At 36.7% G+C, this 26,603-nt stretch overlaps 1 protein-coding gene across 1 annotated transcript in view; it reads right to left on the bottom strand.

Moving 5' to 3' along the window:
- Positions 1-496: 496 nt before the first annotated feature.
- Positions 497-26,603, bottom strand: part of LOC136842846 (condensin-2 complex subunit H2-like) — a 68,048-nt gene continuing 41,941 nt past the window's right edge. Inside the window, 8 exon segments of the mRNA XM_067110720.1 lie at positions 497-7,344; positions 10,669-10,811; positions 11,446-11,559; positions 15,090-15,209; positions 15,339-15,517; positions 17,380-17,614; positions 17,858-17,905; positions 18,166-18,258. Of these exon segments, the coding sequence (XP_066966821.1) occupies positions 7,170-7,344; positions 10,669-10,811; positions 11,446-11,559; positions 15,090-15,209; positions 15,339-15,517; positions 17,380-17,614; positions 17,858-17,905; positions 18,166-18,258 (1,107 nt within the window). The 3' untranslated portion in view covers positions 497-7,169.

Below are 26,603 nucleotides of genomic sequence, written 5' to 3'. Positions count from 1 at the left end.
GACAGTAATGCTACTGACTTTTTTTTTCCAGAATATTTTTAGGATGCTTGTTTATCATTTTTATCCCCATTGTTTTGAGTGTTTAGTTTACTACACAAGAGGAGTCTACCTTGACACTGGTGACTATACTGTACTTAAATATTAAACTTGAAGCATTATAATAATGCATCTTTCACTTAAGCATTATTTTAAATGTTTAATTCAACCAATATGTCAGCTTGAAGCAAGATAGCATTGAACACTAGTTTTCCGTAAGTAATGTGGTAGGTTAAATAAGTGTCTTGTGAATGTTAGCATTCTATTGACACATTGTTGAGATATGATCAAAGTTTAATTAGCATAAATTATTTTGTAAGGTTCTTGTATGAATTTTAATAAATTGCAAATAAAATATTATTATTATAAACCTATAAGGACAAAAATACAGCAATTCATGTTGTATTAAACTATTATAAATGGGTAGTTCAGGTACATTCTGGGACTTAATAAAATAAGATTTTTCACACTAAATACCAGATATAAAATTTATATTAACATTTTGTACAGAGAAGCTAAATGCCATGCCATCTGCTAATTCACTTGGAGAAAGAAATATACAATATACTTTGGGACTGTCAGGTGTGAATTACAAATTGCTCCTCCTCAAACAAAGGTAAATAAATATTTACAAAGCTGAGACAGCTTTCCAACCAACACAGTTCCCTGTGGTTCATGCATCACCAGTCTTTCCTATGCTGCCAAGCCCAAAATTACACCTAGATCAAGGCATAGAATGCATACCACTAGATAGTAGGGCACCTCTGTTTAACAATTTACAACAGAAAAAATATTATTTTTTTAGTCTGAACATTTGCACATAGATTGTATAATTCTATCAGAAAAGACTAGTAAAAAATTGCAAAAATTAAAGCAAGCAAAAAAACCCTGAAGGCATGAAAACAAGTGAAAGCATAACTAAGCTTAAAAACTGACATAGTAGCTTATTAAAAGAAAAAATATTTGCAATTAAAAAGACACTGAATAGTTAAATATAATTTTTCACAAATGCAAAAAAAATTTTTCGTTCTATCATTCAATACAGCACTGCATCAAATGCAAAGCAAATTTCTGGTTGCACATAAACAAAATCAATCATCATTTGACGTTTATACCATAACCACAGGGAAAACTGCATAAACTTACTGCCAGTGGATAGATATTAAGCTGCCTTCCCTTAAAAACTGTCATCTTTCTAGATTTACAAAGAATAAGCTGAAGTGAAAATCATCTAGTCCATAAAGTCACATGAAGTGCATAACTGGACTCAAAATCCAGACATTATTAATTACACTACAAGCCGAGCTATACCTTTCCCGTTGTGCTTGTCGGGAGAGGATATCCCTTGCGACAGTCACTATCTTTGATGGTTCATCAACAATGGGTATATTGTTATAATTTTCAAAAACAACAATTTGTATAAGCCTAAAATGTTGCTAACTAACAAAGCAATATCCCACAAAACAAAATAAATGAAACAGGAATCAAGGGGTCCTAACATTCTGAGGGAACCAACAAGGGAGAATACCAATATATCTTGCGAAGCTGGACCAGGATAACCACCTGGTTAAGCATGCACTTCACCCTGTGTTTCATGGAACATTATTCTGCTGTGATCAGGCACAACAATGATGGCAAAACCTGTTAGGAGAACTTGCTTGATCATGTGTTACTTGAATTCTACAGGTATGGAGATATGACATCCAACATAACTGTATTTAGTCCCTACTATAATTGAAATACTGTATAAAAAGATTTTATAAGTATACAAGATTTTTTGCATCAATGAAAATGGTTTGGTATGACAAACAAAATATAGTAAAACAAGAATTCAAGTTGTACCAGGACAGAACTATTTGCTTCATTATAAAACCAATTTTCTTAACCCAGCAGGAAAGTACTCCTGAATTTTTTTTTCTGTTTTCACCTTGAGTATTTCCTAATTACATTTAGACAAAAATGACATACAGTATCATATCTTCCTCCATGAGATCATTCATGCCAGATAAATTATTAAAATCTTGACACCAGGTGCAACTAACTTTTCACTTTCATTACCTAAATTTTCACATATCTGCCAATCTAGCAGTTCAAGACCACATGGACCAAAGTTTGTAATTGTCTGGTTTCCTACTAAAGGCTTCATACATATTAAAATTTTCACTTTTCAATGGAAATTAAAATTGAAAATGTTGTACCACAGTACCCATGGAAAAAGAAAACACTGTGTCAATAAAATTACACAGAGCAAGCAAATTTCAATTTATTGAACTTTTGCATTCATATCTGATTAGCAGCCATAATACTGCATTAAAACCTACCAGAAGAAATGTCCACACAGTACAAATGGAAAACACCACCCTTAACACAAGAGTATATTACTTGCAACAAAATGTTAAGTGGACCTAACCTAATTAAAGAAATGTTACACATTCCAGATTCTGATTACTGAAGTTTTAAATAGTACAACTCCTTATTTGATCATTTTTCTGTCAAGAAAAAATTGTTTTTAGGGTGTACAGATAGATAGGCATTAGATATTCTAAACATTTGTCCCAGGCAAAAAGTGTGATTACGGATTTCACACCTTTTTTTCATGGCATGACTACGTTTTGAGAAACTGCAGGTTGAAAGATCCAGGTAACGGAGGGTGAAGGCAGAGAATCCCACATTCTATGAATGAACAAGATAAAGGATTGACTGAATCAGTTAAAGATCTTTACCATAATAGAAAAAGAATTCAATTGCCTTACACCAGTTCTAACAGGCTCTGGCTACCAATAAAAATTATGATGACTAAAGAACAAAAATGTTCTTTGAATATTAGGATAATAAAAAGACCCTTTTCTTGTGTGTAAATCTTCATATACTGTTAAAAATACACAATAAAAATCCTTAAACTTTATGAGGATTACTGTCGCCCTTGTCATCACAGAGCTTGAAACTAGATTAAAAATTTCCGCCAGGACAGGATATCAGATTCCTGCTTGATCTTCTGATTCCTTGATCATTCAGGTGTTTTGTTATACTGTCCACTTGCTGCTCAATGGGGGCTGTTAATCGTGGATTTGGGTAACAAATCTTAGGTATTTGGCCTTGAAGAATCTGGATTAACAGCCCCAACTCGGTGTCAGATGGGCAGCATAATCATCATAACCAGAATGGTCAACTAGTCAGATGATCAAGCAAGAACCTGATAAAAAATAATCTGTTCATGCAGAAATTTTTGTCTAATTTCATTAACACTGATGACATGGACAGTAGTTCTTGTAAAGCTTATGAATTTTAAGTGTATTTTCAACAATACATAGTGTGTCACCAACTTACAGCAGGGGGTCCATTCCAGCGCCACGCCGTAAGTTGGTTTTTTGTGGTTGTCAGCGCCGTAACTTGATGCTGCATCAAGTAACAGCACTGATAACTTGATGCCTATTCTTGCCATTAACGCCATCAACCATGCTTATGGCGCCATAACTTGATGCAACATCAAGTTACTGTAAAATGCCGTTAACAGCGCTACGTTAAAAAGGTGCCATAAGATCGAATCTGCTAGAAGTTGCTGTCGCTGTAAGTTGGTGATGCACTACCAAGAAAGGGTATGTACCAGGAATATACCAGGAAAATTGTCTGATTTCATCCTTAAGAAATATCATCTTAATAAACCAACTATACATCTACATAAATGCAATCTATTGGTAGCAATTTCTTTTGTAATAAAACTAAAAAACTCTTGAAACAAAGTTGAAAGGCATTTAAACACAAACCAATTATAAATGAACTACACCTAGATTTTTGTCAATCTGTGAGTAGAGAAATCCACTTGTAATTAAAACAAAATTACTCCCTACGGTATAAATAAGTTACCTCTGGCATACAGTTTCACACTAAAATACAATATATAAACAACCATACTGCAAACTTCCAGTGCTTGTGGAATTAGAACCATATGTGATATAAGGTAATATACAGATTTTATCTAATATATACCCTGCTACAGCCTCTAGACAACAAAACTTAGAACAAAATCAACAATGAACTGTTGTAAAGCAAAAGAGTAAAATGCATCAGACAGAATATTGTAAAAGAGCAACAACACATGGCTTGATTTCATTTTTGCTAGTATCTGAGCTAAAACAAGTTTATCACTGTATGAGATCAAAACTCAGATGCTAATTCTGGCAAAATCTAGCCAACAAATAAAATATTGAAAGTTTTCATTAAACTGGTGAAATACAGGGCTTAAGGCTACTTGCATGGATATATAGCATACATACAAATGACTTACCATGAATATGTGATGAAATGTTTAACATGAAAACAAAAATACTGATTTAGTTAAACTCCAACCCCAAGGACAGATGGATTCAAAATAGTTAAAATTTCTTCCCCTCAACAACTATTGCTCAAATTACTATGAACAACATTGTGTATACAATTTGTATAAAAAAAAACTGAGCCAGGCTTGTTACAATATACAAAGTAGGCTTAACACATTCAACTTTACATTATATTCCATATTAACATGGTGAATTATACTAAATACTTATGCAAAGGCTGTGACACGGCAAAAGAAAGCAAACACAGGACAAGACAAAATCAATTAAATGACTTCTTGTGGTATAATCATACTATAGTTTGCATGTGTTAGACCCACTTATTAACTGAATTTCACTTTTACCAATCTGCAGTAAGTCCCAGGATATTTGATCATGTAAACATCGGACGTTGATCACACTTGGAAGATACAAACTGGACAAACAGTGGCTGTGAGACTATTCCGCATGACGAATTATAACAGGTAATCAGTGAAATAATTACAAAAACAAGTGTAACTCAATGTAGATGAGTATACATAATAATGTTCAGTTGTTTGGTCATATAATGCTTTTCTCAAATGAAAAAATAAGTAGGTATTTAAAAATACACTTGAAGAAAACTGCAGACGTACAAACAGGTAAATGAAGTTTTATAGTTTGATTATATAAACTGGTGGATAGTAATTCCTTAAAGTTGGATTATGATTTTATCACAAAGTATTTCTCACATTTATTCCCAAAAGATTGCATAGCATATGTAAAATACCAAGCAGCAATACGAAAAACTTCAACAGGTACTTATAAGGAACAGTTCAGCTGAAAAGCCTCTGATGCCATAATTCATTCGCTACAATACCACATTCTGTTCACTGCGCATAACATGTAAACTCCTAACAAAACTGTACTCATCTCTTATCATAACTATTTAAACACAAACATTTAATTTATTGTTGACTTTTGTTATAAAATTAGTTCCATTCTTTCTGAATATTTTAATTTTTCTATATTCTGTTGTAAACAAGGAAATTACGTAAACTGATTAAAGGTTCTAAAAACTGCTGTCCAAGGACATCTGCCAAATTTACTCAAATGCCTCAAAAGTCAGATTAAAAGTCTAAAAATTCTCTCATGGGGCTGGTGCAAAGTTCAAAATCATTAGCATGGATTTTCACAAGGTTTTGGCCTGGGACCCATTCTTAAAAGTTTTTTTAGAAGTTTGCAAACAATACTGACTACAGTATTCTGCCAGATTTTTCCAATTACAGATAAAAATATATCAGCATAGAGAGCAACAGAGTTTTTCAATTACATATAAAAATATATCAGCATAGATAGCAAAGACTTCCAAAGGCCTGTACATACTGAAATGTGGACGCTGACAAAAGGAAAAATTTTGAAAAAGTGACTATAGAATGTTAAGATTCATGGCTAGAGTACACACACAAACACCAGCTTTCTTCAGTCTTCTATAAATGACGAAAGAAGCAGCACTGAATGCATGTAGAGCAAAAGTGAATAGTGTGGTTTATATACCTTTATGTAAAAAGGATGACATGCTATTAGGAAGACTTTAATGGTATCTGTGATGCTAGGGTAGCATTTTATGCATAGTTCAAGCATCCTTCAGCAGATAAAGAATGAATTGGGACAGAAAGTCTGACCCATTCTTCTCTGAATCTTTTATATAAGAGAAACAGATAACTAGCAGAAAATTTTCAAGAAACTGCTTATTGAAGAGAAGTGGATTGGATGCTATTGCTGCACCAAAAAATCTTATCCATACTACTTAAATACAAATGTTACAAACCTTGGGTCAAAATAAAAAATATCTACATTAGAAAAAGTATTTGATTGCATTTAAGGATGTGCCCTACAATTTGCCATTTCTTCCTTCATCTTATATTTGTAATTCTAAATGAAAAGTTTTACAAACTCAATGAATCTAAAGAGAATGGCAATAAAGGATATTTCTGCAACTACCTAAATAACTTTTCTTTTGCAATATCAGAAATATATCCATATGAATATAAAATGCACATGCAATAAAAGTAAAATCTCTTAAACAAATGATACATACAAAAGAGGACAGAACAATTAAGAAAGGTACTTATGTCATAAATACTATTAACAGTTAGTTTGAGTAAAAATATATACCCAATCAAAGGATGGATACATGATTTTATAGTTACTAATGAATGATTTTCAACTTAAATAAAAAATACAGTGCAAAAATATTTCATGAACTGTAATAATCAAGACTGACGCGATGCAAAAATGTATGAAAAGCAGTGACAAAAGTCAAACATAAGTTGGATGGTGAACCATAAAATCCCAAAAGCTAATGCATGATAAATGAGATAAATAAATGTACTAGCAGCATTCATGCACAATCACCAAACACAACATGAAGTGAAAGCTTAAACAAATTAGAAGCAAGATATCAAATTAAAAGGAGAGCAACTTGAAACACATCAGAATATTACTACGCTAAAAAATGAATATAGTAAGTCCCAGCACTGCTAATAACTTTACACTTTCACCCAAAAACTTTTAAATGCTATATAACAAGTAAAGACCCATTTACTCTCCCACTTATACTGGACCCCTTTGCAAATGGAGCATATAAAGTTTACTGCCCTTTAAAAATATTTGTATGGATACTAAAAGGGGGTAAGAAGATTTCAAGTGTTTTGAAGATTTTCCACCAAAACTCTGCTATTAATAAGTACACACAGAAAGAAATATAAAATTTGGCATGACAAAATAAGGCACTATACCTCACTATGTATAATACAAATATATAAAAATTTATACAAGTCATCTTTTCTTAAATCTGCCCTTTTTAGCATTATCACAATTATCAACTTGAATATTATCAGCTATAGTAATCTGAGTAATATCTGCACAGATATTTGGAGATTCATTGGCAGTAATCACCGGTTCATCCAGCACTGCATTCTTATGAGAAGCATTTTTGACACGGCCCTTTCGCCTGAAATTTAAAGAAACTATATTATACGCTGCAATAGAAATAAAGCTTCATAAACTTAAAAAAACATGATCACTATGCCATTATGGCAATAGTTTAACTAGACTGGTGAAATTACATTCTTAATTCTCATAGGATTGGCCTACAGGGTTTGCTCTTCATAAATGTATTAGATCTTATTTAATATACTGCAATTCCATTACTAGAGACCAGATGTTGTTGAAGGACTTATTAATAACTGATAAAGGTTTGTAGATGATTACTGGAAACCATTAATGATATGTTTGTTTGTACGTGTTGTTCTGTAGGTACTTCATTAAATACCTGAGTCAGATGTGTGTGACAAATTTTGAATTTGTCACACTCATCTGACCCATAGATATTTAATGAAAGTACCTACTAGACAACACAACACTTACAAATAAACATATCATTAATGATTTCCAGTAATCATCTAAACACTATCAATATCATTACATCAGGATATTACTTCAATGTGGAGTTCATTCTGGAATTAAAAATCTCACAACCCAACAACTGGTTAATTAACCCTTAAACGCCGAGCCTCTATTTACAAAAACGTCTCCCGTATGCCGGCGGCGTTCGGGGAGTTAGCGCCAAAGCAGAAAAAAGTTTTCAAAAAAATCACAGCAACTTAGTTTCTAAGATTAGAGTTCATTTTGGCTCCTTTTTTTTGTCATTGCCTGAAGTTTAGTAATACAACCATCAAATAATTAAAAAATATCATTATCATATATAAATATTGGAATATATGACAGCGAAAAAACTTATATAATTGTATACAAATCGCTGTAAGCACAGTGGTTAAAGCTAATGAGTTAATTTTTTTAGTTGTATTGTACACTAAGTGCGATGATTTTGGTATATAACAAATTGTAAAACAATCAAAGCAACACAGAGAAAATATTATCACAAAATGATGCATGAATTAAATGCTTTGGGACGTAAAAAAAATGTTTTTTTAAAATTCTATAATCCCGAAATATTGTGCTGAGACTTCTGTTTGTTGAAAAATGAAGCTAACGATTGAATATTGCTAGACTGTAAGTGTTTTTAGCTTACAATTGCAGTTTTCGACCATTTACGATGCGTTAAAGTTGACCAAAGTTGAATTTTTCTGTTGCTAAGTGATTTATAGTAATATTTCCAAAACTGATAAGCTACAACCATGAGTTATTTTCTGTTGTATTGTACATGAAACTGCACATTTTCATATATAAAACTTTATGTAACGACTAATATAAAGCGATTGCAAATATTAACAGAGACAAAAGATTTCTGAGATGTTCAGCCAGTGCAGCATGAGGCAAGAAAATGTTTTTTTTTTTTTCAGAAATTCACCATAAATCGAAATATTGTGCTAGGCTTCAGATTTATTGCAAAATGAAGGTAATGATTGAATATTACTAGAATGTAGAGTTTTACAGTTTACAATTCGTTTTTGAGCCATTTAAATCAAGTTAAAGTTGACGAGCTTGAAATTTGGCAGTTATCATGTTTATGTGAAAATATTTCAAAACTGATAAAAGCTACAACCATGAGCTATCTTCTGTTGTATTCTACGTAAATGCATTTTCCTTATATAAAAGTTTATGTAACGACTAATGTAAAACAATTCAAACATTACGACAACATGGCGAAAGAATTTCTGAGATGTTATTTTGAGTGCTGTATGAGCGTAAGAAAAAGTTTTTTCAGAATTCACCATAAATCAAAATATTGTGCTAGAGACTTCCAGTTTGTTGCAGAATGAAGGTACATGATTGAATATTACTAGAATGTAGAGTTTTAAACACAATTCGTTTTTACCATTTCGATCGAGTTAAAGTTGACTGACTTTGAAATTTGCTGATTATAAATGATTTATATAAAATATTTCGAAACTGATAAGCTACAACCATGAGTTATTTTGGTTGTATTCTACATGAAATTGTACACATTTCCATATATAAAACTTTTATGTAACGACTAATATAAAACAGTGCAAACATTCGACAATGTAATGAAAGAGAAAGATTTCTATGGGAGGAGCGTAAGGAAAAGGTTTTTAGAAAATTCACCATAAATTGAAATATTGTGCTAGAGACTTTGGTGGTTTTGCAAAATGAAGTAAATGATTGAATATTACTAAAATGTAAGAGTTTTAGCTTACAATTCGTTTTTACCCATTTGGTCAGTCAAGTTGACGAAGGTTGAAATTTTAGCGAGTTATGGATGATTTATATGAAAATATTTCAAAACTTGATAGCTACAACCATGAGTTATTTTCTGTTGTATTGTACATGAAAGTGCACATTTTTCATATATAAAACTTTATGTAACAGTAATAGAACAATTAAATTATGACAAAATGGAAAAAAAATTTCTGAAATTTTTACCAGCGTTACTACGGGCGTAAGAAAAAAGTTTTCAAAATTCACCATAAATCGAAATATTGTGCTAGAGACTTCCATTTGTTGCAAAATGAAATTACATGATTGAATCTTCACTAAATCAGAGTTTAACACAATTGTTTTCGACCATTTCCGGTGAGTCAAAAGTTGACCCGAAGATTAAATTTTTGTAGTGCTGACATCACAGTCGTCCACTTGGCACCAAGAGACAATTTTAATCTAACGTGTAATCGTCAGTAGGCGTTTAAGAGTTAATTTCAAATATTCATTAATCCATGATCCCTGCCATTTACTCAAGATGATTAATCTTAAAATCACAAATTACTATGACTAAGTATATTTAATCTAGTCATAGGTATTGCAGTTTTGGCTGCTTTATCAGCCTTTAATACCTACTTGCGGCACGTAACACATTTCACGTAATCTGCCAAAAAAAATTTAACCTGATGAGCAAATGGATTTTCTGATAATTCTGACTGGCTTCTACAGCACTCCTAGTTACTGAAAATCACAAATTTCTGTGATGGGATGGTCCTAATAACATCTAAAGACCATTCGATATGACATGCAGCATCTGTAAGAGGCACACAAACACAATAACTGTTCAATTGAGTGAAAGAAAGGTATAGAGCAGAGCATGATGGGGAAATTACTCTGGAATCAAAGAGGACACAATTATTTGTTAGTCAAGCAAGCACTGGTCTTGTTCATTTCACAATATGCTATGTCTAGCTCACTTACTGGAGTATTCATTCAAATATGAATATTTCCATTTTTCAGACTAAGATGTTTTGGATAAGTGACAAAATTCTATCAGTTGAGATCAATAGGCAACAAAATTTGATCAGTTGTGGTCCGTTAAGTTAAGATTCCCGTGTACACACATTAAAATTTTAATGAAAGAAAAACATACTTCGTAGGGGAAGACTGTGATGGTGCTGCATATTCCTCAAGTTCTTCATGATGTCTGACACGAGACAGTAGAGTTAGCTCTAAGCAGTCCATGGTAAAGTCACCAGGTATGCTATTGTTTAATTGAACATTATATGTATTTGCCTGAAAAGAACAAAAGACCATATTCATAGACCAGAAAATATACTGACATGAGAATACATGATGAAACATACATAATTCCTTGATTAAAAGAAACCATTATTCTAGTTTTTAACAAATTAATGTTGAATACTGGACTAAAATGCACAGACTCTACACAAATCTCAATACTGTACAGGCAGTCCCTGGTTATCGACAGGGGTTCCGTTCCCAACAGCGTGACGATAACCAAAAATCAGCGGTAATAGTACCGATCCCTGGTTATTGTGGCTAATATCCAGTTATTGGCACCGATAACCAGCGATTGGTGCTGCCGATAAGTGGAGATAAGCGCCGATAACTAGGGGTCGGCACATATCGGTGCCGAAAATCCAGTTATCATCATCACTAGACAAGCGCCGTAAAACTGGATTGCCGATAACCGGGGACTGCCTGTTCTAAAATAATTTTCAGCAGTGCATAGAGCGATAACTCCTAATCCTAGGACTTACACAGCAAGACAATGCACAAACTAAGTAAAAAATTGCCAAGGCTAAAATTAAAGATATTTAATTCAAACTATTTACTGAATACGTATTTACTAGAAATTTATGATAAGAGATAACTTATGACAATAAAACACAGTACGAGTACTTACAAGCATTAGACATGAAAGAAAAAGTCTAGAAACTTCTGGTGCCTCCTGGCTTTTTGCCACACTCTGAAAAGGAATTGTTTGCTTTCTTCCATTTTCTGGAAAAAAACTTAGGACCTGGAATAAAAAAAAATGAAATCTAAAATGAACAGACCATTTTTAAAACAAAACAATTCTTTAACCAGTACCATTAACCATCACTAGCCTTATTCCGTGCAATACAGACCAAGCTACCAGCCTGTCCACTAAAAGAAAAGATTCAACCTCGCATGCCCCGTCTACAGTCCACTGTTACCCTCCTACATATTCTTTTGTGCCAATCCCCTTCCAGAAGAATGCGGGGTAAGGAGAAAGGCACTAAAGATTAAGATTAACAGGTTTGTATAAACATTCATTTTAACATTTTCTCATACACAAATTAGCCTGACTCACCCGCTGGTAGACATAGATGACAAGTCTCTGAAGAGAAAATATGAAGAGAAAATAAAGCCCAGACTATGCGGTCCAATTATTGTCAACAGCAAACAGTTGAGGAAATTATGTTCTTGGAAATCCAGGTAGCTACTGCCAAGATATAGCACTGAACAGTATATATGCCAAACATCTGAGTCCAGTGCTTCCAGAAAAATGCCAGTTTATGTTAAACAGCAGAGAAAGAGAGACTGTTCAAACACTGAAGGCACTGCTCCTGAGCAAGCTCCTTGCACAAATAGAAAACCATGGAATCAAATTAAGAGAAACACTGAGTCTAACTCTGGACTCAACTGGAAACAGAGACAAGAGTAAGAGAGCCAGAAAGTCACAAATCACAGGAGGCAATATTTGAGAACCCTCACTCAGTCAAGAAGTCTAGGCCAACCGACGTCCCCTGCAGATGCCAGCAACTGGGATGAAAAATTCAGTCAGAATTGATAAGAAGCCCATGGAAGTGAAACACCAAACAGGATAATGGTTGTGAGGAAGATGGAGTCCAGCAGTAGCTCATGAAACAACAAAAGAGACAGAGAAGGCTACCACCAAGAAGCTAGCTGAAGACCCAAGGAAGTCCTTGGAACTGCAACTTGTGGACAAACTAGCATCAAAGGTTCTGTTACTGTAGGGACCTGTTCCTCTAGAGGAAACTGGAACGAGGGTAGAGCTATGGCAGAAAAAAGGGAAGAGCCAACCAACATTCCTAAGGGATTACAGGAACTCAAGATCACAGCAAAGGAGAACCTGTACATCATACTGATCACCAATCCCGACAAGAGTATGGCCATGACCTGACTTCCACAAAACAGCTGCTGCCATAACTCCAAGACAGCCACCTATCAGATCATGTACAATAACAAGGATTCAAAGATGCATCGATCATGAAGGGTTGTAAAAAGAATGGAAGAAGTTGCTCCAGAAGTCTCTTTCAAGAAGGGAGAAATCACAATCATCAACAGCGAGCACAGGAGTCAGAAACCATCACCAATATGACCAAAAATGAGTGAAGTGATGAAAACTGTCGAGTCTCAAGGGCCATCATTGTATATTCAAAGTGAAGAACTTGATCTCTTACAAGCAAAGAAACTTGATCTCCCCCTTCCTTAATCACACAAGGTCATGACAAAAAGGAAGATGTGAAAAGCAAGGAAGAGGAGACAATGAGGAAGAAGAGGACAAAATGCATCTCCATTTCTTTGGCCTCTTACAAACACAGGCTCCTCGCACATTTCCCAGGCCCACCAAGGATGGAGTCGAGGCAGGCATCCCTGAAGAGACAGGAGATGCAGTGGGAGCTTCTGAAACTGCAGTAACAACTGCAATATCAGGATCAACAGTAGTCTCAGCTGGAGAGACTAATGTCAAAGCAACGGAGTCCAGCAAGACTGAAGCAGGTGTTGGGTTCTTGGTCAAAGCTCAGAGTTCCAGAAGGGTAATGAAAGGTGGATCCCCATTAACCAAAGAGAAAACCACTGCACCTTCAGCATCTTTTTTTGTCTAACTGGATGCCTCAAATAAGCAGGCACTGAACAAGGGATGATGAACGTAATGGGCATCCCCATTGCACCATTCAATGTCCTAACTAAGAATTCTCTGCCCCAATCAAGCGGAGGGAGGGCAAACACCTTCCTAGTGGCGGAAACACGTCATAACCAGGGATTGTTGTTGAGGGCCAGAAAAGAAAAATTGAGGTGTGCCGCCACACACACACACACACACACACACACACACTCATTATTCAGGGGTAACAAAAAATGTCCACATGCCCACGACTGGTCACGCCCTCAACATCTTCAATGATCATACTCCCTGATCACAGAAGAATCAGGCACAATCAATAAAAATATAATAATAAAAATTACCAAATAAAAGCCACGAGTCAACAGAATGTCACAAGGGTACAATGCTTGAATAGCAGCAGCCATGGTAGAAATCTAGTAGAGCAGCCAAAGAAAGAATGGAATGCTGACAGTGAACTACAGTGTTACCAAGTTTAAATGACTAGACCAGCTTTGTGTAAGGTTTACCCACATAATAAAAGATGAAGGTTTGTATCCTTGTAAGAATAAATACTGCACGATGTAGATCGTTCCACTAACAATAAACCAAGGAAACTGGAAAGTAATATTCAAATGAATATTAATTTCCATCTGACTGAAAATGATTTGGAGGAGACCAGTGAAAATAATCTTGTCAGGAATCCTACTGGTAATATGAAATTTACTTACTTCTGTAAACTTTAGTTATGACAGTTCAGCAGGAAATTATTCAATTATCATTAAACCCTTTAGAGGTTATCTCACTTTTTCTGAAAGACTGGCAGCGCTTCCAAAGTTAGTGTTTCCTTTCCCTTCTAGTAAGCTCTGATCTTATTCTTAGAAAATTCATTACAAACCATAAATCAAGAAAAGGCATTCTCCTCTTATTAGTTTGGTTCCATAGTGTAGTTTTTGGCTTGTTTCAAGGAAGAGAAGACATTTAAAGCAGATCTGTTATGCAATTAGTTGTACAGGATATAAATGGTTTGAGCATACCAATCTTTTCCTTCTTGCAGTTTACCCAAGTGTTCCTTTCTAAAGCATTTAAGCACCCTAAACTTCCTACCACTCTTTCAATGTCTTCTTAGCCTTTATTATGAAATGGCAAACTTTAAAAATAATGCTAACTGATAAAAAAAGGATCCACTATATATTGTCAAGATATAACAGAATAATTAAAAATTTTAGACTAGCATTCAAGTGACACTTCCTATGGCTGGCACTGGTAACGACATGGCTTTACATTTCATCTCTTAATTTTATATTGCAATTGCAAAGTCACTATACTATAGTGGAAGACAAAATTTATCTTCCCTACAAAATATACAATACCTACCAAATTCTAATGCTCTTTCAGTATAAATCCACAAAAACTTATTCATTTATTGAATAAAAATTTCACTATCAAAATATGGTACATTAACCTGTATTTGATAATTATACAGTGCAATCTTTCTGAACATTCTTACATCTGAATCCATATGAATTGTTTGTGACACAAGATCCACCTCATTTCTTCCATGAACTCCAGTAGTTCAATGAGCGAGTATCTGGTACATTTATGATTTAAATTGCACTGTGAAAAATATTTTTCATTAACTTCAAACACAACAGAACAAACAGTGAGCATAACATTACCTGGGAGCCATAACTGTGGATATCAAACTCCCGTCTCCGTTCTTCATCTTCTAATTTTGGTAAAATAGCCTCTCTCCATTTATTTACTCTTTTTGTTAAATCTGACGAATTAACATGATCCTGCAGAAAATAATAGAAATTAGACTCACCATCTTCGAGAATATTCAAGATAGCTTAATAACAGCATACATAGAAAGTATGTTACAAGATAACAATACAGTAGTAATGATTAATGATTCAAAACTGTACCTGAGCATTAGTAATATATTCTGAAACCCACTTCTGTACTAATGCCTCATATTCACTCCCTGGCTCATCGAATTGGCTATCAGTTAGTCTTTTGTTAGTTTCTATAGGATTTGGATCATTCGTTGTATCATGAGGATTGGGGAACATCAAGGGAGGCTGGGGTACATCATCACCATCATCTGTTAGGAAGATATGCCTTCATTAACAATGGAAGCCTATATATTCATTCTTCTAAAACCAAAAACCTTTAAATCTGGATTATAATTAGTTACTGTATTTATAAATATCAAAATCCATTGCACATACTGCATTCCCATAGGAGAGGAACACTAACACCGTGCCTTCTGCAGCACCCCAGATGGTGATCAAGGTTTTTTGCCGACTCTGGCCTATCTGCACTGCCTTCTGCCTTTTAATAATTTTCATTCATTCCCTTTGGTTTCTTCCTGACTAACCATCCAACTTCAACTTATTTTATTTTCCCCCTACTTTCAATTCTTATTTAAGATAAAATCCTTTGGGTCATCTCAATGAGTGTTTTGAACATAACATAACCAAGTTGCTCTGACTCGCCATCCACAGTGAGAGATTGCCTTCAGTTCTATGTTTTCTGCCCTCCCCTTATTTACTGTGGTTCTACCTTCTAGTCTTCAAGGCTCATCTTAACACTAGGTTATCATTTCATTTCTGCTCAATGGGTGTTCATTATAGAATTTATCACCTTGTAACCTGTTTACATTCTCCTTTACTAGTACATTTTGGGGGAATTTTTTAATCATTTCAGTTTAGTAAGCTTATATATCTTTTACTTATTTTGTTTTGTAGCTACTCTCCTTCCTATTGTTAAAAAATTTACAGGGAATTTCTGTCTTTTCATTTGTTAGAGCACACTTGCAGAAGGGTGTGCCTGCAACTCCTCTACGTCCTCCTTAGGTAATGATCTGCACTTAAAGTTCCCTTCATGTAGGCAAGTGTTCCCCACGATACACACTTAGTGTGCATGAACTGGTTCAATGATTGGCTAATTCTTTAAGCCCAAAGCAAAGTTTACGAACAGTGTGTGCCCAGGACCCAGTGGATTCTTCCTAGGACATTACCTCATCTACCCATTTTCCCTTCCACTCACGAAAAGAGCATCTGGAGTAGGAAGTGTATGCCTTCACTGGATGTGTCTACTCCCATGGTGTTTTTCCCCAGTACAAAACTTACAACATCAGAGGTCCCCTTCCTCAGGGTTTCACCCACCAACACCTCGGAATGACTCTTCTGGTCCCTCACCACCTTCCAACTGACCTTTGCTTCACCTTTGCCCATGAGTTCTGCTTCCCTCCCACTCCCACCCAGACCCCTCAGAAATCCTACAAACTGCTGATGCAAGATGTTTTCTGTGTTCAAGATCATCAATTCACTGCTACTGTTTCATTCCTTTGCAAATGAGGTGACAACAGACCCTTCAATTTTGACATCTTAGAAAAATTCTTAGTCATTCTACCCTTCCAAGTCTTTAACATATGTACAAAATTTCCTAAAAGCAAGAATGGAGACTACTTATGATTAAAATTTTTCAAGCCTTTCCCACTAGCTATGGCCAATAAAGTCCAGCTACTATGGCCCCTTACAATCCTTAAACTTTATAGGACACATGCTATATCTACCAATGATCTACATAACACCTGAAGAATAACTGTATGTCAAAGTAAAGTAAAACACTAAGTAACAAAAGCTTATGAAGTATATAATACAGATACATAGGATATAGGCAAAGACGACAATATATTATGAACTTAGAACTACTAGGACTTAAGACCTGGTAGTGGCTGTAGGCCCTTTACAAGCTCACCTTCACAACCCAACATGCTCACGGCAAATTATCATCTTTATATAACCAGAAGGGGAAAAATTTCATTTAAAAGTAAAATCACAAATGATGGACACAAATCTGAGCAAACAGTATATCTTTTTACTTGCTACTTACATTGGTGCCTGTTTTCTTGGTCACAGCCCAGTCAGCTACATTAAACATTAATATTACAGAACCTACCCAAGTCAACTGCTGCATCATCATATGGCAGGTCCTCCAATTGCTCATCTAACCTTTGTTGCAAATGAGTCTCTTCATTCACTTTCTGTATCGCTTCCTCAGCATCTTGAGCAACTCCATCTTTTAACAGCTCTTTCACTTTCTTTTGTTTAGATAGGTGTAATCTTTTGGACAATTCTTTGCTGGCCTCTTCACTGAGCTCAGATGGTACCTGACAAGAAAGCGAGAAGCAATGATTAATTAATAATTACTAAGAAGTTACTTCACCAGATCAAGCAACACCTAAAGATTCACATGGATACACGAAAGGATCTGCTCTAAAATAAGGGCTGTTATTTTCATCAATAAACAATGTAACTACAAAACCAAGTTGACATTTCAACTCCTTAAAAATTTTGTGATTTGACAAAATGAAAATACTGATCAAATTTATTTTACAGATTTGTTTCAATTATCTGACACAGTTATTGGCTCAAACTTGAACAATCACTTTGTATGTTTGATTATAAGTGTTGATCTGCAATCTCTGCAATGAGGAATTGGGTCATGGGGTTATTCATCATATACTTATGAGCCACATGAATATGACCAATTTAGAGATCTAACCTCAGCGTGTCCTGCTTTTTAGAGTAAACAACATCACAAATTAACATGTTATATAACAATAGCAATAACTTGTTAATATCATATTCATTTTTCCACAATTCCTACCATTAACTACAAGTTTAAGATAACACATCACTGACAAGAACAGGTATCAGGTATATTTGATTTAGTTTTAATGACCACAGCTTTGGCTGCCTTGTCAGCATCCTCATTTCCAACACCTACATCAGCAAAGGCCCAAAACGTTTCAACATTTATACCAGCTTCTGATAACTGTGGAATGAAAACTTACTCTTTTGAATACAAGGACTTTTTTGGACAACACACTAATTTAAAAGGGCTTGGAAAGCACCAACTAGTCAATTTCGAAGCATTACCTAGTCAATGAAAATTGACCAGGTAATATGTTTTTAATCTTAACTGCTGACCATATTGTAGAAAATTCTGCTGTGAAAAGACCCATTTATTAGGTAATGAAAACTAGCATGTTTCACTGAGTGATATTGCACCACAAGTGAATTTGGATCTGTTTGCATAGACTGCATTATTCTAAAGGGGGCAATAAGCTTTTTTAAACAGCACCAACCTTTCTACCTCTCATTCATAAGGTAATCTATACATACAGGTACCAACCGAGTACGAACAGCAATTTTTGTTCATGTAACTGATTTCAATTTCCCTAGGCTAGTCTTACATAGCACTATGGGATCTTCATTAACATACAATAATGAGACTAAATCTTACTGCCCTCATCATGATAAATAATAATAAAAAAGTACAACTAAGAATTATAACTGTTTTAAGTCGAGTGAGTGAAGCAGAGAGAGAAATGGGGATTTCTGTAAACCTAATATTGTAATACCTGAACACCTAGATTAGCCCTGGTCACCTACCAGCCCGAACTACATCCCCATAGCTTTTACCCACCAAGTGGGTAATTGACTATCAGGGTTATCAGCAGCCTGAGGAAAAATCTTGTCAAATGAGTTACCTGAAGTACCACTGGCAACACTGCTGCAGGTTCCCGGATGAGTGGGGCGAGATCCCCCAATTGTTTATTCACTATTCAAATTGAAGTGGGGAGGAGGAGTGGGAATCATTCAGGTGTTCAGGTAAATATTACAATTTATTATGCTATATTACAATACACTCCCTGAACACCTGATTAGCCTGATTAACAAAATTTTGGAGGTGGGATCAATCTAATTCAGCCACCTGCCATGAGGAAAGCAGGTAACTCATTATCTGCCTACTCTGTATAAATGAATGTATCCTCACCTGGTTATCCCTCGGCCAGGTGAAATGCTATAAGAGAAAGTACCCCCGGCGTCAGTCACATGTCTAGAGTACTGTCTGAGTCAGAGCTACCTCATGTGGTATTCAAACCTTCTCATGGATAGAAGAGTAAAATAAAAAAACCAACCTACCATGTGGCTAATCACAGCCTCCCATGAGTGGTGAAGCAACCAGACCTTCCATGTGGCTAATCAAAGCACTCTCATGTATGGAGGGGTGCGATGGGCCTCCATGCTGTAATCAAAGCACTCTCATGTATGGAGAGTCTGATGAACCTCCCATGTGGCTAATCAGAAGCTCTCTCATGTATGGAGGTTTAAATAACCTCTATGTGGCTATTAGTAGCCTCTCATGTATGGAGGATAAGTTGATGTGCAGGATCTTGATTCTTACGCCCTGGAAGAAACAAACCTGTCAATGGATCTGCCTAACTACAGTACTAACGTCAAACTTGATGCTCTCACTAGACCTAGCCAACACAGAATCCAAAGTTCCTCAGACTACATTCATTACCTAGAGTTCCCCCCACCCAACATTACTACGTATTATAAGATCGAGTTGGTCATCTTCAAAGAAAAACTGAATGTCTCTGAGGTAGAAGGTTGTGAAAACCAACACCGATTTCCAAGTGGCCACCTCCAAGAACCTCCGCACTAAGAGAGTATCCCCTTAGCTAAATGAACTCACCCACGATAATAGGGTTAGCCGCTACATGTGGACTAAGAGAATAACTCTTGTGTAAGAGAGAGAACAAATGGTCTCCCAAGTGACCAATTCAGAGCCCTATTCAGTATGGAGGGGAATGAGTGTAGTGTGCCAAGCCGTTGACCCTCAGCATGCTGGAGGTTAAGCAAAGGCCGACGAGCAAAGAAGTGTCCCAGAGGCGATGAAACAGCCTAGGCTAGCCTACGAGAGCACCTCTTTGGACTCTCTTTGGGAAACTATCAAAGACTAGGATACTTAAAACGTACTAAGACTAGGATACTTAAAACGTACTAAACTTAAGTTTATGTGATTATACTATCACTGTTGCTTAAGATTCTAAAGCCTAAAAGGGATTCCTCTGTCTGGTTAACCTAATAACCACCGCACTACGTGAATACCACCTTAGGTAAATGAGTGCATCCTAGATAATAGACTTCGCCGTTAATGTGGACTAAGAGGATAACCTTCAGAGTCTTCGCACTAAGAGAATACCAACTCAGCTAGTTGAACACACCCTAGATAGGAGAATTCATGCTATACGTGGTGTGGCAAATTGAACGTCTCTTAAAGTAAAGGGAAGAAAACACAGACGGACTACTTGAAGTAAACTACCTCAGAATAGAAGACACTAGACCATTCCTTAGAAAGGAAGATGAAGTGGACATACTCTGTATACTGTGTGGTAATGAAAAAAACTTAATGCTAAATATAATGTAACGTCAAAATACATTGTGTTCAAGGGCATAAAGCTCACACCACATGAGAATCGTGAAGTGTGCCGCACTGTGTTTGTGGAGTGGCGCTTGTGAAGACAGGAAAACCAGAACCCTCTCTCTGGTAACTAACCACATCCTTGACAGCGGACAGGAAGGATTCAGCATGGTGAGACAAGAAGTGTACACAGAAGCGGACAGAGTTTCTCTCCCTTTGATGAATAGACTTTAATATACGCATCGGACATAAAGACATCCCGCTGATGCAGAACAGACAATTACAAATACTGTAAAGAACTTAAATGAACAAGCAAAGTTTGCCTCAACTGTCTTCCACCACGATTCTGGAAGAAGAGAAATACTTATCATTTCCGTCTAGAAACCAGCCTAGAAAACTTCGAAGCTTCGCCCACCTTTTTATCTGCAGCTAAAGCCGAAAGAAAAAAGAAAACACCTAATCAGTTATCTTAACATTAGGACTTCCAACAAATCTCACGAAAGATTTTAGTTTAGCAAGACGGACATTAAACAAAGAACGTAATAAAATCAAAGAAGATCTTACTACTAGCAATTTTTGGGAAGATGGAAAAATGTGCTGCTAAGTGTTGATGTAGCCATCAGCAGCCGAAAATGGAAGAATCTTTGACCTTCAGAAGGAATAAGAAAACCAGCTATTTTGGTTATGTGGCAGGCCTAAAGATGGAATGACCTTCCTTACGACACAGACTTCCCCCATGGCTGACCTGAGTAGCTGCAGGTTGACTTTCTCAAGCTGAAAGAAACACTGTCTAGACATAGCTTTAGTGTCTGGACTGTCTAGCTGTTCACTCGGCAGTTGCCTGCAACTAGTTCATCACGCAAGAGCTTGGATGATAATGGTGAAAATGCGGTTGTCTAAAAGATCTTCCACATGAGAAAGAACATCGGAACTTCCGCAAGGAGCATTATGAATTCCGGAAACCAAGGGTGTTAGGGCCAGCAAGGAGCTAGAGTCACAGACGTCTTGACACTCCCACAATTCCTGATTACCTGATGAATGAGAGCAAATGGCAGAAAGCATACACCTCTAAGTTCTAATGATCTTGTTCCCCCCGAGTTCTCAGATATGACACGGCAGTTACAATGTCGCAAAGCAGACCCACTACTGTGTTGCGCACTACGACTGAAAAACACCTGAGGGCTTCCTTTACAGCCCTGAGTTCCCCGAAGATTATGACTCCTCTGCTCTGGTCCTCCAGGGGCCCTAAGCCTGGGTTCTCAAGTTGCTCCCAATCTGATTATGAGGCATCTGAGTACAGATGAACGTCGGAAGAGGGGAGACAATAGACTATGTCAGACACTTTCCACTTCAGATGTCAGATGCACTTCTTAGGACTATCACAGAAGATCCGACAAGCAAGAATGAGAGAGAGAGAGAGAGAGAGAGAGAGAGAGGGGACATTCTCCAGACTATACCTGTTGGTTGGAAGCAACAAGTTACGTTATGACACTGGCCACATCCCTGAACCCAGAGCAACCACACTAATCATAGCCTGCTGTGACACTACTGCTGGAAGACAGGCTACACCGAAACTGACCATGGAGGAGATATCCTCCTCCCTAAGAGACTGTTGCAGAGCGCAAAAGGTGCCCTCAACAGAACCCTCTCTGAATGTCCAGATAGTGAGACGGAAGCTTAAAAGAAGTCCCTCCTCTTCTGCCAAAGAATGTTGTACAGTCAGGTGAAATGTTAACCTGGTATGCTAGCTCCACTGACACCTAATTGATGAGGTGTCAGGCAGTACCGGACCGGAGGGAGTATATCCCTCTTGTTTGAGAAAACCCTATCAACCCGGACCACATCCACATAGAGTGGGACAAGGCCTCCGAATGGCTGCAAAAGGTGTCCTCCAAGATACAAGTCTCCCTAGATAAAACTGAGACCAAACAGTTGACGAAGGAACCCGAAAGAGAAGAGCCTCAACAGATACGTTGAGAGGAACCCTGACACCGGCAGAAGGGTTACCCGCTGCCTTGTTAAAACCCTCCTGAATAGGAAGCAAGGTTGAATCCTGCTTACTGACCTATCAAAACCACTAACCTACATCTGCCTCCTCAATGCCTCCCCAACACGCCAAACCAGACCAGATTTTTTTATGATTGAGCAACTACCAGTTCTGCCACAGCGTAATTTCCTTTGAACATCGCTTGATTGTAGTGTAGGTTCTTCCAGAACCTTGGATTGAGGATAAAGAGTATGGATGAAATCCACCTTCCACTTATACTTTCGTTCTCATTAGCTGAAGGAAAACTAATATCCGTACTGGATCCTCTTCTTCAAATGAACAACACTTGTCGACTGGTCTGGACTGGAGCCGACTTAAAAGAGACAGGCCATCCCCTAGCAAACGCTGACAGTTGAAAACCCGCACTCGCCACACCTAACAAGACGGACACCTGAAATCAATCACGAACTACTGGAGGCACCAAAGTAGGTTGGCGCAAACCTGACCACCCAATGACACCAAATCTGGGTCGGCCACACCTGCGGAAACGCCCACCCTGAGGGTGAAGAGTGTCGCAACACCGAACCACGCCAATCCAGATGTATCAAAACCGCGCGAGAATGGGGAATCTGAACTCGAAGACTTGCTGAAGAAGAAGGGGTAAAGTCAACCCAATCAAAACCCTACATATGGATGCCTTAGACGGAGGGACAGAGAAACCTGGGAAAGTTGAGAAAGAAGAAGTCAAGGAGGGAAGAAGAAGAAGAAGCCTAACACCTAACGACACTGGGGAGATGGAGAATGTCCCAACCAGACCGAACTCAAAGGAGTTTAAGGAAGTTACAAGGTACCGACCCAAGGTAACAGAGGAAGGCAAATTACCAGCTATCCTAGAGAATGGAAAGGTTGAGGAAACTATCAGTGCTAATACACTGAAAGCTGGCGAGGTGAACCGTCAACTGCCAGCATCCACAAGAATCATGGAGGATACATTACAGTTAGGAACCCGTAAAGAATGGAAATGGAGTTGCTGACACCTCCGGCAAACACCTGAGAAGTTGTAACTAGAGCGGATGCCTGAGAAACTACAAGATCTGCAAAGGAGATAAAGATGACGGATCTGTTAAAAGTTCCCTTCCATTAACCCCAAAGAGAGAGAGGAGCCGCTGAAGCTCTAATATCACAGGGTTGAATCCAAGAAAGCCTTTGCTCTGGAGTTAAAAAGCCAAGAAAACAGGTGAGCAAAGAAAGACCGCGGGAGCCTCTCCAAGAGCAGACCTAAAAAGAAGATTGAGTAAGGCAATGGGAAGAAGGTTTAGAAGAAAATGGGGAAAACGGAAAATTCTGTAGCAGCCAAAGAGGCCATAGATTTCAAAGAAAATAGACTGATTCTGTTCCCCACCCCCGTGATAATCTTGATAGACATTATCAAAATCAGAAAATTCTATAAGACATGATCATGAATACTGAAACTCGATCATCAGAATTATCCACCATCGTAAGACGAAAGAAATTTAACCCTGAAGGAAAGGAACCTTCGAAGAAGGAGTATTCAGAGAAAACAAAAATTCAGAACTAGATACATCAGAAAACCAAATCTGAACAACCCTCCACAGATCTGAAACCTTTGCTGCACAGAGCACGAAGCAGGAAATAAAACCGATGATTGATCTAAATGAGACACCTAAACATTAGTAAGCCCAACCAAACCTGAACACAAAGAAGACTGCACATTCAACTACTCTTCCTGAATACTCCCAAATTAGAATTCTACCTTCTGAGTGATTCCTAATTCTAAATCCACCTTAGAACTTACGCTTTTAGAGGGAAGGGGGAATTTGCCAACACTGTCTGCTCCATACACCGGGGACAGCAGATCCTACCTTCGAGGTTTGTGGTTCTCCATGACCCCCGGCACCCATTAGGCTGGTTCTGGAACAGGCAGGGCTGAAAAAGAATGTTTAGTATCTACAACACTCTTACTACTATCCTTATCTCTAGTTTCCATTAATTTAGTCATAAAGCTAGAAAAAAATAGACTAGACATACTCAGCTGGTAACCTGTCCTCTTAACTTTTTTGAATAATTCTTCCATCCGATCTAACGACCAAGACCAGTCGCCTATCTTGCTGGATACTACACTGCATCTTCCTACATATAATACAAAACAGGACGTGTAGGATCATGTTGAGGTACCCTCCTAAAACTTGCAGGAGAAATGTAAATATGAGGTGGAAGCATTGAGCTAGCAGAACAGCTTACGTCTTCTTGTTTGACTTATCCAATCGAGTCCAAAGTACCAATCCCAAAGTCAAAATTGGAGAGAAGTTCCAAATCCAATCAAAAAAAGTTCTTCCAAGAAATGGGGTCAGATCGTAACCTGATGTCCAAAAGTTTAAATGGGGAATAATGATGTCCGGATGTGACAGCACACAGCATGGCAAAAAAAAGTACTTATGGATCTCGGCCCCTCACTGGCTCGGGACTTGCAGCAGTGTTGCCACCCAGTACTTCAGGTAACTCATTTGACAAGATTTTTCTGTAAGCGTTGGTAATGCTTACAGTTAATTACCCACCAAGGGATGTAGTTCGGGCTGGTAGGCGACCAGAGCTAATTCAGGTGTTCAGGGAGTGTATTGCAATAGGTGTTATTATTAAACAATCTACAAAAGTATGAATTTGGTAAATATATACAGACTAGTAAATGTATAGCTTACTTATGTAAAATGTCAAAGTTTGTGTCTGAAAATGTTTCAGATTTATGATAAAATTTATTTATTAATATTTAAACAGAACTTTACATAATTCATGAACAAACATGTCCAGTTTTATTTAGTAATATTTATGATACTTTACTAGACTGTTTTATAAATGAAAACTTGACTGCAAACTCACCTCCAGTCTATCTCTTCTTCAATTACACAAATAATTGGTAGATTGAAAGTAGCTTTATGATTTATAAGATTATTTCCTGAGGACATCTTTTTAACCTCAGTAGAACTCTTCTAACAAATGTCTTATGACACATCTTGATATCAATCTCTTATCATCATTAATTAACTAAAGATAATTCATAACTCTAATTATCATTTGCATTTATTAATTTTCAACTAACCTATCCACTGTTATCATAATATAAAGCAAAAATTTAAATTCACGCCTTCTTCTGTGAAGTTTAATATTATGAGTATTCTAAATGGTTTCAAACCTATTCCAAGGCATAAAATTGTGGACTGTAGCCTAATTCTGAAAAGAATTATTTTATAATTCATGAAGTTCAAACCTGTTGCAAATGTTATGTGAGCTGAGCAAATAAATGACAGACTAGTCACCATATAGTTTGTTGATGGTCTTACTATTTTATACTGTTATCTTTGCAGTTACTTAGCTGTTTTTCAACAGTCTTTTAAATTAACATAAATATCTCCAACTTCCTTTTCTGTACTGGGCTGCTTTTCATCTTGGTCTTGCAGCACTCTGCATTTCCAACTTGTAATAATAATGATTTCTCATTTCTTTTCTTTCTCCTTATCCAACCTATGATTACACAACTCTTTTTACTATTAATCACAATCCTAATATATACAATTATGATAATTTTTTATTACAGTCAATTTCTCATTTTCTACTCCATGTCTTACAATAGTAATTGTTTAAAGATGCTTTGTAGCGTAGTGTCATGGAGACCAGAATTTAAGCTTGAAATTTCAGGTGTTGTCCCCAATCGATCAAACTTAACCAGACAGTATGATGAAATTTTAAGCAGGAAAAAGAGTTCAGATAAATGTAAAGACCTCTAAATGACTTTGTAAGTTTACACAACTCTAGTAGTTAAGTAGTTATAAATGATTTGTTTTTCCTACACCTCTGAACTCTTTTGGTTAAGTACATAGAGGATAGAGGAGATCAGTTGGTGGAG

Source organism: Macrobrachium rosenbergii, chromosome 2, assembly GCF_040412425.1.
Source record: "Macrobrachium rosenbergii isolate ZJJX-2024 chromosome 2, ASM4041242v1, whole genome shotgun sequence".
NCBI lineage: Eukaryota > Metazoa > Arthropoda > Malacostraca > Decapoda > Palaemonidae > Macrobrachium > Macrobrachium rosenbergii.
This window is presented reverse-complemented; position numbering and strand designations above follow the sequence as displayed.